Source organism: Oncorhynchus kisutch, linkage group LG2 (assembly GCF_002021735.2).
Source record: "Oncorhynchus kisutch isolate 150728-3 linkage group LG2, Okis_V2, whole genome shotgun sequence".
NCBI classification, from domain to species: Eukaryota; Metazoa; Chordata; class Actinopteri; order Salmoniformes; family Salmonidae; genus Oncorhynchus; species Oncorhynchus kisutch.
Genome location: NC_034175.2, coordinates 20,236,265 through 20,254,041, shown reverse-complemented (window position 1 = coordinate 20,254,041; position 17,777 = coordinate 20,236,265). Strand labels below are relative to the sequence as shown.

The window sequence follows — 17,777 nt, the reverse complement described above, 5'->3', positions numbered from 1 at the left end:
AAATGTATCCTGTTTCCATTGATCATCCTTGATATATTTCTACAACCTGGGAGTCCACCTGTGGTAAATTCAATTGATTGGACATGATTTGGAAATTTCATATTTGGCACATACCGGTCTATATAAAAGGTCCCACAGATGATGGTGCATGTCAGAACAAAAACCAAGCCATGAGGTCGAAGGAATTGTCTGCAGAGCTCCGAGACTGGATTGTGTCAAGGCACAGATCTGGGGAAGGGTACCAAATAATGTCTGCAGCATTGAAGGTCCCTAAGAACACAGTGGCCTCCATCATTCTTAAATGGAAGAAGTTTGGAACCCCCAAGACTCTTCCTAGAACTGTCCGTCCAGTCAAACTGAGCAATCTGGGGAGAAGGGCCTTGGTCAGGGAGGTGACCAATAACCCGATGGTCACTGGCAGAGCTCCAGAGTTCCTCTGTGGAGATGGGAGAACCTTCCAGAAGAACAACCATCTCTGCAGCATTCCACCAATAAGGCCTTTGTGGTAGAGTGGCCAGACAGAAACAACTCCTCAGTAAAAGGCACATGGGAGCCCGCATGGAGTATGCCAAAAGGCCCCTAAAGGACTCTCAGACCATGACAAACAAGATTATCTGGTCTGATGAAACCAAGATTGAACTCTTTGGCCTGAATGCCAAGCGTCACGTCTGGAGGACACCTGGCACTATCCCTACAGTGAAGCATGGTGGTGGTAGCATCATGCTGTGGGGATGTTTTTCAGTGGCAAGGACTGGGAGACTAGTCAGGATGAGGGAAATATGAGCGGCACAAAGTACAGAGAGATCCTTGATGAAAACCTGCTCAGGTCCTCAGACTGGGGTGAAGGTTCCCCTAACAGGACAACGACCCTAAGCAAGTCAAGACAATGCAGGAGTGGCTTTGGGACAAGTCTCCGAATGTCATTGAGTTGCCTAGCCAGAGCCCGGACTTGAACCTGATAGAACATCTCTAGAGAGACCTGAAAATAGCTGTGTAGCGATGCTCCCCATCCAACCTGATAGAGCTTGAGAGGATCTGCAGTGAAGGATGGGAGAAACTCCCCCAAAACATGTGCCAAGCTTGTAGCGTCATACCCAAGATTCAAGGCTGTAATTACTGTCAAAAGTGCTTCAACAAAGTACCTAGTAAAGAGTCTGAATAATGATATAAATGTGAGTTATTGTTTTTCATAAGGTTTAAATATTTTTTATATAAAACTGTTTTTGCTTTAACAATATGGGGTATTAAATGTAGATTGACGGGACACACACACACACACACACACAATGTAATCCCTTTTAGAATAAGGCTGTAACGTAACAAAATGTGGAAAAAGTTAAGGGGTCTGAATACTTCTTGAATACACTGCAGTAGAGGCAATTTATCACTATTCCTTCATCTGACCATAACCAAGCACACTCGGTATGTATATGAGCTTGCACTGTTCCTTTAGCACCAAATTCCATTGGCTTTTCAAGTGAGAGATTACCATGTTATTTTGCAATAACTAAATGCTATTAAAAGTAAGACATGGACAACATAACTGTGTAAAGGAGTACTTAGATTTCGTGGCTATTGTGGTACAACTGTACTGTAGTTCCATATTAAAAGGTGAAATCCATGCTTTAAATGGCACTGTTTCTGCATTTCATTTGAGGGACAGCCTACTATATTTCAGGAGATTAGCAATAGGCTAAGCAGTGGAGTATCCTACGGAGAGTAATAAAATATATGACATTACATATAGTTTCATTGTTTTTCTTTATTTCCATATCTGCACAGATAACTTAATCAGGAACCAAAAAATATACCAGACAATAAAGTACTAAAATTCTGAAATAGAAATCCCCCCCACACGGCTGTGCTCTATGGGCCTATGTGGCGTACCGCTTCGTCCACTGTTTGGCTGTTCTGTCATGCTCGGCTCTGTTTGTCGTGTACTGGGTGGCTATGCTTCCAACCAGGGGATCAGCTGAAAGTGAAAATCAACATGAGGGAAATAACAGTTAGAGGGTGGTGAATCTTGAAACAATTACTTTGCTCCAAGTGATGAATTATAAGCATTTTATAACTACTTATACATGCAATATAAGGCATTATGTGTGGGCCTCAAAGTGATACCCATAACTTTTTAAAAAAGTAATCCATATCTGAGCACAAAATGACACCAAAGAAATGGACAGGTATTTGCTATTTACCATGTTACCTGCAGATTCAATTGGACCCTTCTCGAGAGTCAGGAATACTCATATTTGTTCTGGTATCATATTTCCAGCCTAGGACAGATGCAGATCTGAAGAGAAACAAGTAAAAGGGGACAAGGAAGCCAATTAGGCTCCCTGATGGATATCTTACCTGGGTTACAGTCTGTGAGCAGAGAGCAGATGGACAGCAGCACCTTGGAGATGGTGAGGGCGGGGCTCCAGTTGTCCTTCAGGATGTCCAGACAGATCACCCCCTGACTGTTGATGTTACAGTGGTAGATCCTTGTCCGAAATGTTACCTTGAGGAAAAACAAAAGTAGAAAACATACATGCCATGTGCATATTAAACATAATAACAAGGCTAGAGACTCCAGATCAAAATCTATACAGAACAAAAATATAAAACGCAACATGTAAAGTGTTGGTCCCATGTTTCATGAGGTGAAATAAAAGATCCCACACATTTTCCATATGGACAAACAGCTTATTTTGTGCACAAATTGCTTTTCATCCCTGTTAATGAGCATTACTCCTTTGTCAAGATAATCAATCCACCTGACAGGTGTGGCATATCAAGAAGCTGATTGAACAGCATGATCATTACACAGGCGCACCTTCTGCTGGGGACAATAAAGGACCACTCTAAAATGTGCAGTTGTCACAACACCACAAATACATTTTGAGGGAGTGTGCAGAGCATTAAATGTTCATTTTTCTACCATAAACTGCCTCCAATGTCATTTTAGAGAACTTGGCAGTATGTCCAACTGGCCTCACAACCGCAGACCACATGTAACCATGCCAGCCCAGGGCCTCCACATCCTGCCTCTTAAATTCTTTTTTTTTTAACTACGCAAGTCAGTTAAGAACAAATTCTTATTTACAATGACAGCCTACACCGGCCAAACCCAGACGACGCTGGGCCAATTGTGCGCCACCCTATGGGACTCCCAATCACGGCCGGTTGTGATACAGCCTGGATTCGAACCAGGCTGTCTATAGGGACGCCTCTAGCACTGAGACGCAGTGCCTTAGACCGCTGCGCCACTCGGGAGCCCTGCGGGATTGTTTGAGACCAGCCACCATGACAGCTGATGAAACAGAAGAATTTCTGTCTCTAATAAAGCCCTTTGTGGGGAAAAACCTATTCTGATTGGCTGCGCCCCTGCCCAGTCATGTGAAATTCATAGATGAAGGCCTAATGATTTTTATTTCAATTGACTGATTTCCTTATATGAACTGTAACTCAATAAAATCATTGAAGTTGTTGCATGCTGCGTTTATATTTTTATTCAGTATAGTTATTTATTAAAGTGGATCAACATTTATTGGGGCAAAAGACAATACATGTAGGGCCGGAATGATACCAGTATCACAATACTTGTTAGTATTGTGGCAAGGACACAAAACAAAGCAGATTTTACTTCTTTAGCAAAATAGCTCTAATGTTAGAAACAAACATCATTTCGTTGTTATCCAGTCACATTTATTTTCCAAGCTACATCACAATTTTTTTACATACAGCAGGATTATTCGTCATATTTTTGTTTGTAATCATGATATTACGATCTTGTCTCATCGCTGCTACTCCCCAACGGGCTCAGGAGAGGCGAAGGTCAAATCATGCGTCCTCCAAAACATGACCAACCAAACCTTGCTTCTTAACACCCGCCTACTTAACCGGGAAGCCAGCTGCACCAATGTGTCGGAAGGAAACACAGTTCAACTTACGACCGAAGTCAGCCTGCAGGCGCACTGCCCACCACAAGGAGTCACTAGAGCACGATGAGCCAAGTAAAACCCCCCCTTGCCGATCCCTCCCCAACCCAGACAACGATGGGCCAATTGTGCGCCGCCCTATGGGACTCCTGGTCCTGGCCAGTTGTGACACAGCCTGGGAACCAAACACTGAGATGCAGTGCCTTAGACCGCTGCGCCATTCGGGAGGCTCTATACAACAGGCTTTAAAGGACCAAAGAGTTTGGTCTACTTCGTGTTTTCATTTTTGCAATTTTTTTCAAAATTGCGATACTGGTATCGTCCTGGACTTAATTCAAGCGTCAACTACTGAGGAGCAATATGGGACTAACCAATATTCACGTAATCATTTAAACACACAAGGCAGAAAATATCTAACTGTGAAAGAAAATCACATCCATAGACTGTTCTGGCACCCAAGTGGAGGTGTCAAATGCCCTCTGTTGGTTAATGAGAGTACTTCCACATGTTAACAGGGAAAACCTGTCAAACCGCAGGGATGGTAAGTACTGTAGATATGCTGCCTGCTGTCTTCTAGAAACGGGAGGAAATTCAGTCATCCTCATTTCACCATTCTTAAAGAGAAATTCCATATTGTAATGAAATGATCAAATGTGACAAAACAATCCAAATATAATAGAATTTCATTTTAGCAAATTTTTATGAAACGTTTGGATTTGTTTTTAGCACATGGAATTAAACTTAGCTCACTAGTTAACTTTTCCGTTCTAACTAGCCAAGCTACAAGCTATGTTTCAAATGGTCTATTTAGTTTGTGTTGCTGTTGTGTATCAAATTGCATAGGCTAACTGTCTCTCCTCCTTCTCTGGAAATGTCCCGACTCGCACACACACAATACGCACAAACAGATGCACACATGTAAATAGCTCTCTAGCATCTGGAAAGTGAGTCTCGTTTTTTTGTTTTCTTTTTTTGCTGTGGCGGCAACAATTTAGCAGCAGCGTAATATAACAGAAACACTGTAAGTAAGTAGTGACTGGAAGCTGACGATTGCCTAGTACCTTGGGTGGTTTGAAGGGATAGTCGGGTGTGAAGGCGATGTCCAGGAAAAAGACCCCTCCCTCGTAAACAGAGCCCGGTGGTCCCAGGATGGTTGACCTCCACTCATAGATGTTGTCTCCTTTGGGACCAGCGCTGGTATTAAATAAGAAAGTTACAGATTATTTTAAACTATTAGCCTGGTCACAGATCTGTAAGTGCTATAGCCCACTCCTTTGTCGTTACCCACCAGGTAAACCAAAGGAGAACAGTCTCCCTAATTGGTGTAAACCAGACAACGTTCTTTGTTATTGTTATGGCTCAGGTCACTCATGTGTGTATACTTTGTCTCATTGCCACAAGGGACATAACTTAAAGCTGCAAATCAGCAGTTGCAAAAATGACAAAGCATTCTCCCTACCCGTTTATGTAAAAAGCTAAAAGGGCTAGAGAAATGTAACCACTCAAATTCAGAGTGGATGCTGAGACTGACCATACAAGAGTTCAAAATTATAGTTTTAACAATCACTATATATCCCCAAAACATGGTTAACATTTACTTTGTTTACAACCATTGGAGTGAAACAACCGTATATATTTTGGGTTCTGATGGGGTACAACAGTTGAACTAAGCTGATAAGGTTATAGAATAAGTTATGGGTACATGTAATTAATTCAGAAGTCCCAAAATGGATGAATCGATTGTCCCTTTAAACTACTGCACCTGCAAAAAAAACGTGTCTGTCAAACTGTTTAGAGCCTATTATCCCTTAGGGTTACACTCGCTTGGTGACCACACAGCTTTATATTGCTTGAGAGAACAGTCCATTTCCCTCAAGCGTCAAAGAAGAAGCCTCCATTCACAACCAATCCCTGATGACGTGCCTCTGTATCATGACCCATATTGATTTCCTCAGAGCAGATCAGCCTTTATCCTTGGTACATGCTGAACATGTAGTGGGAATTATCTAGGGAGTGATGACTACAAGGCTGATCCAATATAACGTGGAAGATGTAAAATTCAGCTTCATGTAGATTTCTAATAGAGGTCGACCGATTAATTGGCATGGCCGATGTAAAAAAATTCATAACAAATCAGTAAATCGGCATTTTTGGACGCCAATTATGGCCGATTACATTGCATTCCACGAGGAGACAGCGTGGCAGGCTGACCACCTGTTACGTGAGTGCAGCAAGCGGCCACGGTAAGTTGCTAGCTAGCATTAAACTTATCTTATAAAAAAACAATCAAGCTTCACATAAATCACTAGTTAACTACACATGGTTTATGATATTACTAGGTTAACTAGCTTGTCCTGCGTTGCATATAATCAATGCGGTGCCTGTTAATTTATCATCGAATCGCAGCCTACTTCGCCAAATGGGTGATTTAACAAAAGCGCATTCGATGAAAAAGCACAATCGGTGCACGATTGTACTTAACCTAACATCAATGCCTTTCTTAAAATCAACACATAGAAGTATATATATTTTTTAACCTGCATATTTAGTTAAAATAAATTAATGTTAGCAGGCAATATTAACTAGGGAAATTGTGTCACTTCTCTTGCGTTCATTGCATGCAGAGTCAGGGTATATGCAACAGCTTGGGCCGCCTGGCTCGTTGCGAACTAATTTGCCAGTCTTTTACACAAGTATGACATAACATTGAAGGTTGTGCAATGTAACAGCAATATTTAGACTTATGGATGCCACCCATTCATTAAAATATGGAACGATTCCGTATTTCACTTAAAGAATAAACTTTTTGTTTTTAGAAATGATAGTTTCTGGGTTTGACCATATTAATGACAAACAGCTCGTCTTTCTGTGTTTATTATATTATAATTAAGTCTATGATTTGATAGAGCAGTCTGACTGAGCGGTGGTAGGCAGCAACAGGCTTGTAAGCATTCATTCAAACTTTACTGCGTTTGCCAGCAGCTCTTAGCAATGCTTGATTCATAGCGTTGTTTATGACTTCAAGCCTATCAACTCCTGAGATTAGGCTGGCAATACTAAAGTGTTTATTAGAACATTCAATAGTCCAAGGTATATGAAATACAAAATGGTATAGAGAAATAGTCGACACGGCATAATTCCTATAACTACAACCTAAAACTTCTTAACTGAGTATTGAACCACCAGCTTTCATATGTTCTGAGCAAGGAACTTAAAACTTCTTAGGGCTGCAATCCCGTTAACGGGATTGATATGACAACAGCCAGTGAAAGTGCAGAGCGCCAATTTCAAACAGAAATCTCATAATTAAAATTCATCAAACATACATCTTATACCATTTTAAAGGTCATCTTGTTGTTAATCCCACCAAAGTGTCCGATTTCAAATAGGCTTTACAGCGAAAGCACCACAAACGATTATGTTAGGTCAGACCCAAACCACAGAAAAACACAGCCATTTTTCCTGCCAAAGTCACAAAAAGCACAAATAGAGATACAATTAATCACTAACCTTTGATGATCTTCATCAGATGACACTCATAGGACTTCATGTTACACAATACATGTATGTTTTGTTCAATAAAGTGCATATTTATATTTAAAAAATCTCAGTATACATTGGTGCGTTATGTTCACTAGTTCCAAAAACATCCAGTGATATTGCAGAGAGCCACATCATTTTACAGAAATACTCATTATAAATGTCGATGAAAATACAATTGTTAGACATGGAAATATAGATACACTTCTCCTTAATGCAACCACTGTGTCAGATTTAAAAAAATCTTTACAGAAAAAGCAAACCATGCAATAATCTGAGTACAGCTTTCAGACTATAAAGCAGCCAAAAAAGATATCCGCCATATTGGGTAGTCAACATTAGTCATAAATAGCATTATAAATATTAACTTACCTTTGATGATCTTCATCAGAATGCACTCCCAGGAATCACAGTTCCACATTAAATGTTTGATTTGTTCAATAATGTCCATCATTTTTGTCCACAGAGCTACTTTTGTTAGCACGTTTGGTAAACAAATCCAAAGTCACGAAGCGCGTTCCCTAGTTGCAGACGAAATGTCAAAACGTTCCGTTACTGTCCGTAGAAACATGTCAGACGATGTATGGAATCAATCTTTAGGATGTTTTTAACATAAAACGTCAACAATATTCCAACCGGAGAATTCCTGTGTCTTCAGAAAAGCAAAGGAACGCAGCTACCTCATGTGAAATGCGCGTGACTGCTGGCAGACCTCATTCCTCTCTCATTCTGGTACCACTTCACAGTAGAATCCTCAAACAAGTTTCTAAAGATGGTTGACATCTAGTGGAAGCCTTAGGAAGTGCAAAATAACCAATATCCCACTGTGTATTCAATAGGGGCTGGGTTGAAAATCGACCAACCTCAGATTTCCCACTTCCGGTTTGGATTTCTTCTCAGGTTTTTGCCTGCCATATGAGTTCTGTTATACTCAGACATCATTCAAACAGTTTTAGAAACTTCAGAGTGTTTTCTATCCAATACTAATAATACTATGCATATATTAGCCACTGGGACTGAGGAGCAGGCAGTTTCCTCTGGGCACGTTTCCTCCAAGCTACTCAATACTGCCCCTGCAGCCATAAGAAGTTAAAAGTTTTTTATTTTTTACTTTATGTTCTGAGCAAGGAACTTCAATGTTTATTTTTACATTGCACTTTTACTTTCTTCTCCAACACTGTGTTTTTGTATGATTTATTTGAGACTAATAGATTTGAGACTAATAGAATAGATTGTATGTATTATATTAAATTATTGTCCTTTCAGTATTGTATAATTGTCATTATTACAAATCTATATAGAAAAATTGTCTGATTAATCGGTATCAGCTTTTTTTGGTCCTCCAATAAATCGGTATCGAAAAATCATACTCGGTTGATTTCTAAACACCTTTTTTCCCACCATCTTAATCCAGCCTTGCATTTCAAGTCTAAACATTTCGATCAAAATAGAAGGTGCAGCTTTATTTTATCAGCAACATGAGAAAAATCAGAAAGTAATGCAAGCCTTTATGAATAAGTGATCAAATCATTATTGTTTGGAGAGTCGCATGTAGGTATTGACCATGGCAATACGAAAGACTGTGGACGGATTAGAACAGAGAAGATGAGCTCAAATAAAACCAACCTGCAGTTTGGCGGAGGGTCCAGCGTGATATCTGCCAGCTCTTTCTGAATCCTGCAGAAACAAACATGCCTTCAGATCAATCATTGATTGCCCAGCCGTATCTTTACACACCTTTGTTTTCTCAGCCATGGTCGAATACTTTGAAACACAAATAAAGTACAGAGAATATCATCTAGGAGATTAACCCACCCCTCTGACTAAATGTCACTTTGTTGGTGTTGTGTGTGACAACCAGACAATATTTCATGAGGTTTGGGTGTTACCTCTTCGCGCTGGTGGATAGCAGCTTGGAGGTCTTGCTCATACTGGCTTTGCTCTCCCGTTTCTTGCAAGGTGTGTCCGTCGGTTTGTTTTGATTGGAGGAAGAAGATGAAGAGCTGGTGCTGACACGCGACTCCTCATCCGACATACCGGTTTGGACAAGAAATTAGCAGGAACCTACAATGCGATTGTGATGCAGCAGTTGAAGAACAAAAAAGCAGTAGCTTTGACAAATGAAATTGCTTTCAAGCTATTTGCAAAATGAAGTTACGTTACAGTTATGACAGAGCACCTTTGACGTTCTAGGAAAAAACTGCTACCTCAACATAGCTTGCTGAGATTACCTAAAAACAAGCCACTTCAACACAGCTACGACCAGTGACTTTTTCATAGCAGGTTAGGAGAATGTACGCAGCAGGTTAGGAGAATTAACGCAGCTGGTTAGGAGAATTAGGTTAAGGTTAGGAAAAGGTTTAGTGAAAATGCTTTCCTAACCTGCTAGGAAAAGTCACTTCCGGTCATAGCTGTATTGAGGTGGCATGTTTTTAGGGAGTCCCTAGGCTTAGCGGAGATGCCAACAACCTGATGCATCTGCTTTTCAGGGATACAGTTTATTCAACTTAGCTTTTACACCTGCTACGTTAGGTTACGGCAGTGGTTTCCAACCTTTTTCGGTCACTGTACCACCAACAGAATTTTGCTCTGCCCAGAGTACCCCCTCATGTGCATTTTACCAGCAGGCCTATGGTCTCATGAGTCTTCAAGTACCCTCTGTGGATAGGCAAAGTACCCCTGGTTGGGAACCACTGGGTTAGGGAGTCCCATACTGCTTGCTGCTTGGCTAGTGCTCAGTTGAAATAGAAGTAACTGGCTAGCTGCCACCCCCTGGCAATAATATTGTGATTATGGATGGTTGCGCAAACAATGTTGGCCAGCCCTGATATGGCAAGCCTCCATTATTCCCCAAATGTAATAGATCATGAATGTAAAAATGTAGCTAATTTACCGTCAGCTAATAATACAAGCGCCCAGAGGAACAAATGGAGTTTATGTTTGCAACTGCTTGTGCCAAGTCAAGCTGGTTGGACTAGGTTTGGTTAACTATGTGGACATTAACAGCTGGCTAGCATAACAATCTAGCTAGCTAGTTAACGCTAGTCACAAACGGCCGACCTGATTTCCTCCTCCCCCCCCCCCCCCCCCCCCCCCCTTATTAGCCGACCGTTTGACTGCACAGACCGTAGCCAAAGTTCGCAAAATATTGTAGTTACATGAAAGTTGACGCCCACCTCAACCTTTCAACGTTCTGAGATATTTAACTTAGCTAACGTTAGTTGGCAATCTAGCTATAAGGCAAACAACGTTACACCATACAGTGAAGCTAGCTTAGCTACTACCATTACTAGCTTGAGCTAGCTAACGTTAGATGTATTTCCTGAGCCAGGCAGTGTCACCACAAATGTGTCTGTCGAGTCGTTAACTAGCCGTCTTTTCCAATACAAAACAAGTTGAATACACTCATTGAACGTCAATGTATTTTATAAATCATAAGACCTATTCAATATTAAAAGTAACGTTAGCCAAGTAGCAAATTACCTCCTTTGTGTCTGGATCTCCCCACTGCCTGAGCTCGTGCGTATCGCCTTCTGTGGAACGGAAGTGCCGCGGGTGCAGTGGAATCATATCGCGCACTCACTATGACAGTATATCGGCGCATAGGGGTCATTCAATATTAGGTCATGGTAGACTGATATGACATTTTGATATCATACATTTAAAAAAGATGCACGAAAAAGCACTTGTCGGATGAGGGCCAATAAAAAATGTGGAGTATCACTGAATATGGTGTTACCAAGTCAGGGTGAGAGAGAGGTTCATATATGGTCTATGGTTCATGCCCACCTCTAACCTAGACCTGTAATGCGGTTTATTTATGTAATGCGGTCTATTTTACCCTGGTTTCGCTGATTCCCTGGATTCCCCAGAGTTCATTATATGCCCAGGCAGTGGCAATGTGTGTCAGTCAGTCATGAGGCAGAAGACTGATAGGTCCAGAGATGATCCTTTTAACACCTGTCACAGACCACAGAGGGTTCACAGTTACAGAACAGAGAGTATAGTCACAAGCCAACCAGTGTTTTATTGGGTGCTTCATTAATACAAGTCATAACAAACCACCCTGCCATGCCAGAGTAGCCAGTAAATGTACAAGTCCTGCCTCTTTCACAAGCAGACCTATATTTCTGTGGTCTGCCTCAAAAGCGTTTGAAAAAATACATACAGTACAAACAAAACCAAAGAGCGCAGAAGAGCATGACATGTCATTTGATGCAAATCTTCCTCCTGTTCCATGCAGATAACATTGATGACCTGGAATAGGAAATTAAAAAACACAAAATAACCTAGGGTACAGTAAAAAGAGTATATAATCTGCATTTTGTTCCTGGAGCCACTATGAAAACAAGGATACCTACTGTATAGTTGAGGGACAATACTCATCAGAATAATAGTATTTTTTTCAATACAATTCCAACATTCAGATATTGGAAAATAAAATCCCAATCTACTCTTTGTATAAAAAAAAAGAAGCTTTCAAGTCAACAAGGAACAAAGGACAGTTCTTTACAAATAAAAAGGTAGATACAAAGTTTAGGGGGGAGGATTACAGGTATACCGTTGCACTTAGTGAGTGTGCTTTGAAAGGCTGGGGAGAGAGGTAGAGAGGTACAGTGGGGGGGAGGGGGGTGGGGGGGAGGGGGGCAGTGGAAAAGTCAGACGGGGATCTATGTGGCGTATCTCTTCGTCCACTGCTTGGCTATTCTGTCATGTTCCGTTCTGTTGGTCAGGTATTGTGTGGCAATGCTCCCCACCAGAGGGTCCGCTGCAATGACAAAAGGAAAAGGATGCAGATCAGAGCATGCATTAATGAATGAACAGCATTTCACAGGTGTATGGTTTTTGGACCCAGAGAGTTTAGAGCATATTATTACATTGTATTAAAATATGAATAAGGACTTTTTTTTGAAAGATCATTTTAAATCCATCAACAGGTTCAACAGCAACGGAGCTACTGTCCCTGGGGAAGGGAACACTAGAACTCTGCTAGTAGAGCTGCAGACAGTTATCAATGAAACATTATCACCATCTCTGTGTATAGATGTTTCATGCTGTGAGTTTACATTATCTACACACAGAGATGGTGATAATGCTTCATGCGGTGAGTTTACACTATCACCATCTCTGTGTGTAGATAGTGTAAACTCAAATGTCATTTCAAATCAGTCATGAATCACCAGCTGAAATGAGAACACTGCAGATCCTGATGTGGACATTGACGGGTCTCTTACCTGGGTTACAGTCTGTGAGCAGAGAGCAGATGGACAGCAGCACCTTGGAGATGGTGAGGGCGGGGCTCCAGTTGTCCTTCAGGATGTCCAGACAGATCACCCCCTGACTGTTGATGTTACAGTGGTAGATCCTTGTCCGAAACGTTACCTGGTAAGTACAGGAAAAGACAGCATTTATAGTTTAGAACCCCCCAGCAATTACTGACAGTAGAATAGTCTGAATTGGACAAAATAAAGTAGCAGTGTGTGTAATTTCTTCGTTGAGCAGATGGTGACAACCCTTATAACACGGCTGCAGACCTTCGATATACCATAACAAAATACCAGAATTTTCATATGCCTTCTAATTTCCTTAGGCTTTAATATAGCCAACAGGGGGCAGCATGGTGCATTTACCAATATGCAGAAAAGATGTATAATTGTCATGAAATGCCCCAGGAAAAAATCCATGCCCATCTCTAATCTCGCTATAACCATTACATATATTAGTTTGAGAGGAAAACAATCATTCCCATAAAACTTTAACAGGGATTCAAATAAGGGGTCAAAATTACTTTATTTGGTTTCAAATGTGCTGACGTCAAACCTTTGTACAAGAAACATCCACACAAACATCCCTGTTAAGTTTACTATCATGTTTCTGATTGACCGTGAGTCTGACATCTGTTTAGGCCTGACACCTGACACCAGCCCAGTCCTCCAATCACCAACATCTGGACAGACTGACCCTGACCTTGCAGAGGAAACTTCTAATGAGCCTTGGCATTCTGAACACACAGAGAACAGGACATTCATTATAAATAACCCCACAATGGTGCACTCTGCCCCACTAACCCTAACAACTGAATCTTATACTTCCAATCTGTCCAACAAGCTTGTCAAACTGGAGTTTCAGTTAGGGGCTTGAAAAAAGCTATGGTAAGAGTCTATAGTATACAGCAAAACTCCAATGGAGCATGTATCCTGTGCTATAGTGCCGGAAGAACTGGCTACAGATCACAGTGGGACAAAACACTTGAGCCCTCTGGCTACACTGAGCAGAGCCTGTGGATTTGTTTGAGTCTGCTGTCAAACAGCAGAGCCGGTTCTTACACAGCTCAGAGAGAAACAGAGACAAAAAGAGAGAATGAAAGAAGGGGGGAGGAAACTGAGAGAGAGTCAGAACTCAAAATGAAAGCCAGTGAGAGGGAAATTGGGTTATAAGAAGCAAAGAGATATCCAAAAGCACATTTCATACAATGATTATGACATCCACTCAACAACCGAAAATACTCCACAGGGTACGTTTCATGAAAAGGCTAATAAAGAATGAATTGAAAATATGAACAGTGAACTGGTAAAGGCTTGGCGGAGCACACCAGATTTCCAGAAAATCATGTTAGCTGTTGAAATTACATTAAAGCAAGAGGTCTCCACACAGGAAGAGAGCAGCACAATGGCACTAAAGCTATAAACCATTTGTGGTCACAGTGTGGTGGTGGGTGCTGACCTTGGGTGGTTTGAAGGGATAGTCGGGTGTGAAGGCGATGTCCAGGAAAAAGACCCCTCCCTCGTAAACAGAGCCCGGTGGTCCCAGGATGGTTGACCTCCACTCATAGATGTTGTCTCCTTTGGGGCCGGCGCTGAAACAGAAACATGTCAATATGTTAAGCAACTCAGGGCATTGGGATTGACAACCGGCTACTGACAGAGTAGCCTAGAGTAGACAGTCTGAGTCCAAGTGAGCAAGAGAGGAGGAAATGCTAGTTTCTGACGAGTTAATGAAGCAGAGATTTGAGATTCTCAGTTTGTACTTTTAGCCTGAGTTTTAGTTCTGTTCAATGATTATCACTCAAGCTATCTAGGTTGTGCTACCAAAGAAAATCTGAAACATTCTTAAACCCCCCAAAATATGCAACATTCAAAGGCTAATATGATCATCCATCTATTGAAATAAACAGTTTGTTAGTTGGATTGAGGATTATCATTTCACAAATAGAGAACAATTTAGCTAATGTCAATTCATACAATATATACACAAAAATGTAATTGTATCTTGAAGGTCCTTTATTAGATGTGTAGTTATGTTGAGTGGGGTGAGGGTCACATCTGTTGGATAGTCTGGTAATTAATGTAATTTCCATATTAAGTCTCCACCCTCCCCCAACAGAAGACTGTCTTGAACACCGACCAGATCAGAAATCCCAGGACAAATTAGCAATTCCTCAGATTTCATGTCATTACTGTACGTGAACTTTAACATCGACCAAACCCACAGGTGCACAAGAGCACACAGACACACACACACACACGACGACGACGACTGCTCACACAGATGCTCACACATACTTACTTAGACAGAGATTGGGAGCAGGATTGCAGCAGCACAGAAAACGCATGACTAGCAAAGTCACCAATCGCTTTGTTCATCTTGACAAGCACCAATAATCTGTGACTGACGTTTCCAGGTGGCCATGTCAGAATGAAATGACTAGCAAGTTATGCTTTCTCCACAACATAATAACCTCAAATAGCGCGACTTGAGTATCAAACAAGTGTCTGACTCAGTGCATGCCCATGAGAATGGATCAGTCTCCACAAATAGAATGAAAGGACGAGACACTTCCTCTTTCCTGTAGTGTCAACACATTCAGATTTCATCTTATACTATTTATTTTTCTAAAGCAACTATTCGAAGCCTTCTTTAATTAGTTAAGGGACTTGAATATTTTTCAATAGCTGTTTTGTGCCCATAAGAGCAATGCAAATATGGACTTATCTTGATGAGGCACAAAGGAAATCTGTTTTATACTGGTATGATTTGGAAATGACTTATATCATCATATCATCTGGAGACCATATTGGGAAATATTCATTGTCAGTGCATTGCAACAGGGCAGATGTGGCCTATTAATAGCTAGCTGTAATGAATCTGTAATGAAGAAATGTTCTGATGTTGCTTAGGTGGGTGAGGTAACCACTGCACTGTTCATGGTGAAAATGAGTTGCAACCAGACACAGGGAGAATTGTTTTTTATGTGGGTGGGGGAAGAAGTTATTTACTCATCTACACATCCCTGCACCAGAGGTAATCTACAAATTTAATGGGTCATATTCATAAGGCCCGAAACGGAAGAAAGATGAGTAAAAATGGGAAGGTTGTATGTGAAATTATACAACGAGAACTACTTGTTTTCATTTTCCGATGTAAAGGGTTTTGTTACAGTGTGCCATTTTGAACGCACACTTTAGCTGTAGGCAATTTCCTTTTCAATACTCACAGAAAAAAAATCTAATTTAAATCAAGCGCCTACATAAAACATGATTCAAGGTGAAAAACTCATTGTAGCTTGATGCAATAATAAAAAAGAAATACCTCCCACTGTGCCAGATGTGTGATCCTTTTCAAAGCAGCACAGATACAGGGACTCTTTCATGTCCTTTGAGGCCGATCACTTTCCAGCCCAGATGAGATAGATGAGACAGCATGGCAGAGGATCCACTCTACACCACCTCTGTGTAGATCTGACAACACACGGACCTCTGGGTAAAGGCTAAGTCAATAGTTTAAAGTACATGCCACGACTGTAGGTTGCCCGGCAACCACCCCCCACCCCAGCAGCAGGGATTGCAGTGCTTTGTGGAGGCTGCCTAAGCATTCAGGACCTGACTGACAGTGTCTCATTAGAACAGTGGAGTGGGAGAGCAGGGCCGAGGCCACAGCATCGGACTGAGACAGAGAGAGGCTGTCTAGGTTAAGGATATGGACTGAATCAGCATCCTGAATGGCCAGGTTTAGGTGTCAAGGGAGATTCTACTCACCCTTACATCCTGCTTTGGTCATGGGATGAATAGAGATGCTTTATAGCAGATCCTATTCACCAAGCCCAAAACTGTGCAAGGGGTATAAGTAATCATTACTGAACCACTTTAAAATGCACAATGATTTTAATGCTAGTCAAAGGATTGCAATTGTGGATGCTTAACATTTATAGGGAATGAATGTGCCTGCTCAAAATCTTACATCAAGTCACTAGACTTTAACCCCAGAGACTAATTTGACTGCATATAGGCCTATAGCCGAATACTGCGATATCGCAACAGTAATAGAGCTCTCCTCGCTCTACTATGGGAACACTCATCCTTTAATGCAGACATATGAGTTCAATACACATGACATTAAAACATGAAATCGCTACGGTTTACAATAATATCCTCTGTGCGACTCGAGAGTTATAATAAATCTACAGTACGTCAGTAGATTTCTTTGAGTCACAGAGTATTTGGGTCATTTCTTCCAAGAATCTGGGATGCATTAGTGTGCGGGTGTCCGTGAGAATCTACCACTAGCCATCCTCTGCGATTACATTCATGTGGGAATGGCTCCGACAGCTGGAGTGCTGCCTCCGCAACAGAATGCAACCCAACAGAATCCCTAAATAAAACCCCTCGGGCCCGATTTACTCTGCTTTCAAACCACTTATCATCTTGTTCGAATCCAAATTTTAAAAAACGGAATGCCAAGCTAAAACATGTTATGCTTGTCAGTTAGCTAGGCATGGTTGATTCCTTTTTAACATGATACAAGTTATATCTCATCTTTTATCATGCCATATTCTAAATGGAATAATACACTGGTAAATCTGGCATACATATAGAAATGTTCAATTAACGGAAGATGGCTATTCATATGACCACAGACACAAAACCACTGACTAGATCGTCTACATGATGTTGAACGACGACATGGACAAACCACATACATATCATAATGAACCATGTTCATTTCATGCATGCTCTTACATGCCCATAGACAGTGGACAAAGAATCTATTCTGAAATACATCTCATTACTGCCTTAATTTTGCCGGACCTCAGAAAGAGTAGCTGCTGCGGCTCCATAATAAATACAAATAACACCATTTCAATATAAAATATACTAGGCTGGCTGACACAAAGGAACCCTTACAAAATGTTGTTTATATGGAGGCGGTGTACTGCAGGCCTTCTCCATTCATACACCGTTCCACTTCACACCAACATTACTGGAAACTATCCATGTAACAAGCTGTGATCCATAAGTAACAGAGACCAGACATAAT

At 41.2% G+C, this 17,777-nt stretch overlaps 2 protein-coding genes across 4 annotated transcripts in view; both read right to left on the bottom strand.

Moving 5' to 3' along the window:
* Positions 1-1,742: 1,742 nt before the first annotated feature.
* LOC109909013 (ubiquitin-conjugating enzyme E2 E1) lies at positions 1,743-11,077 on the bottom strand. 2 transcript variants are annotated; one of them, XM_031790228.1, is made up of 6 exons: positions 10,947-11,077; positions 9,353-9,527; positions 9,090-9,158; positions 4,985-5,117; positions 2,356-2,503; positions 1,743-1,972 (listed from the first exon to the last, which is right to left on the bottom strand). In XM_031790228.1, the coding sequence occupies exons 2-6, from the start codon at positions 9,496-9,498 to the stop codon at positions 1,875-1,877; spliced, it is 594 nt and encodes a 197-aa protein (XP_031646088.1). In that variant the 5' UTR covers positions 9,499-9,527; positions 10,947-11,077; the 3' UTR covers positions 1,743-1,874. The 2 variants fall into 2 exon arrangements, with proteins under 2 accessions (XP_031646088.1, XP_031646094.1); XM_031790234.1 differs by having other exon boundaries at positions 9,090-9,140; positions 10,947-11,076.
* A 390-nt stretch (positions 11,078-11,467) lies between these two features.
* LOC109903731 (ubiquitin-conjugating enzyme E2 E2-like) overlaps positions 11,468-17,777 on the bottom strand; it is a 30,533-nt gene continuing 24,223 nt past the window's right edge. Inside the window, exons 1-4 of one of the 2 annotated variants that reach the window (XM_031790223.1) lie at positions 15,030-15,249; positions 14,187-14,319; positions 12,698-12,845; positions 11,468-12,231 (exon numbers count right to left, since the gene is read on the bottom strand). In XM_031790223.1, coding sequence (XP_031646083.1) covers positions 12,134-12,231; positions 12,698-12,845; positions 14,187-14,319; positions 15,030-15,106 — 456 coding nt within the window. In that variant the 5' untranslated portion in view covers positions 15,107-15,249 and the 3' untranslated portion in view covers positions 11,468-12,133. Of the gene's footprint in view, positions 12,232-12,697; positions 12,846-14,186; positions 14,320-15,029; positions 15,250-17,777 lie in introns of those variants that run through there. The other variant, XM_031790219.1, reaches the window with a different exon arrangement.

What these genes read in the sequence shown, in the direction of transcription:
- LOC109909013 (XM_031790228.1), bottom strand. Translation starts at nt 9,498, where the DNA reads ATGTCGGATGAGGAGTCGCGTGTCAGCACCAGCTCTTCATCTTCTTCC. An exon ending in CTATCCACCAGCGCGAAGAG is followed by an intron (nt 9,159 to 9,352) that starts GTAACACCCAAA and finishes ATTGATCTGAAG; the next exon opens with GCATGTTTGTTTCTGCAGGA. An exon ending in ATCCCTTCAAACCACCCAAG is followed by an intron (nt 2,504 to 4,984) that starts GTACTAGGCAAT and finishes TTTTTCCTCAAG; the next exon opens with GTAACATTTCGGACAAGGAT.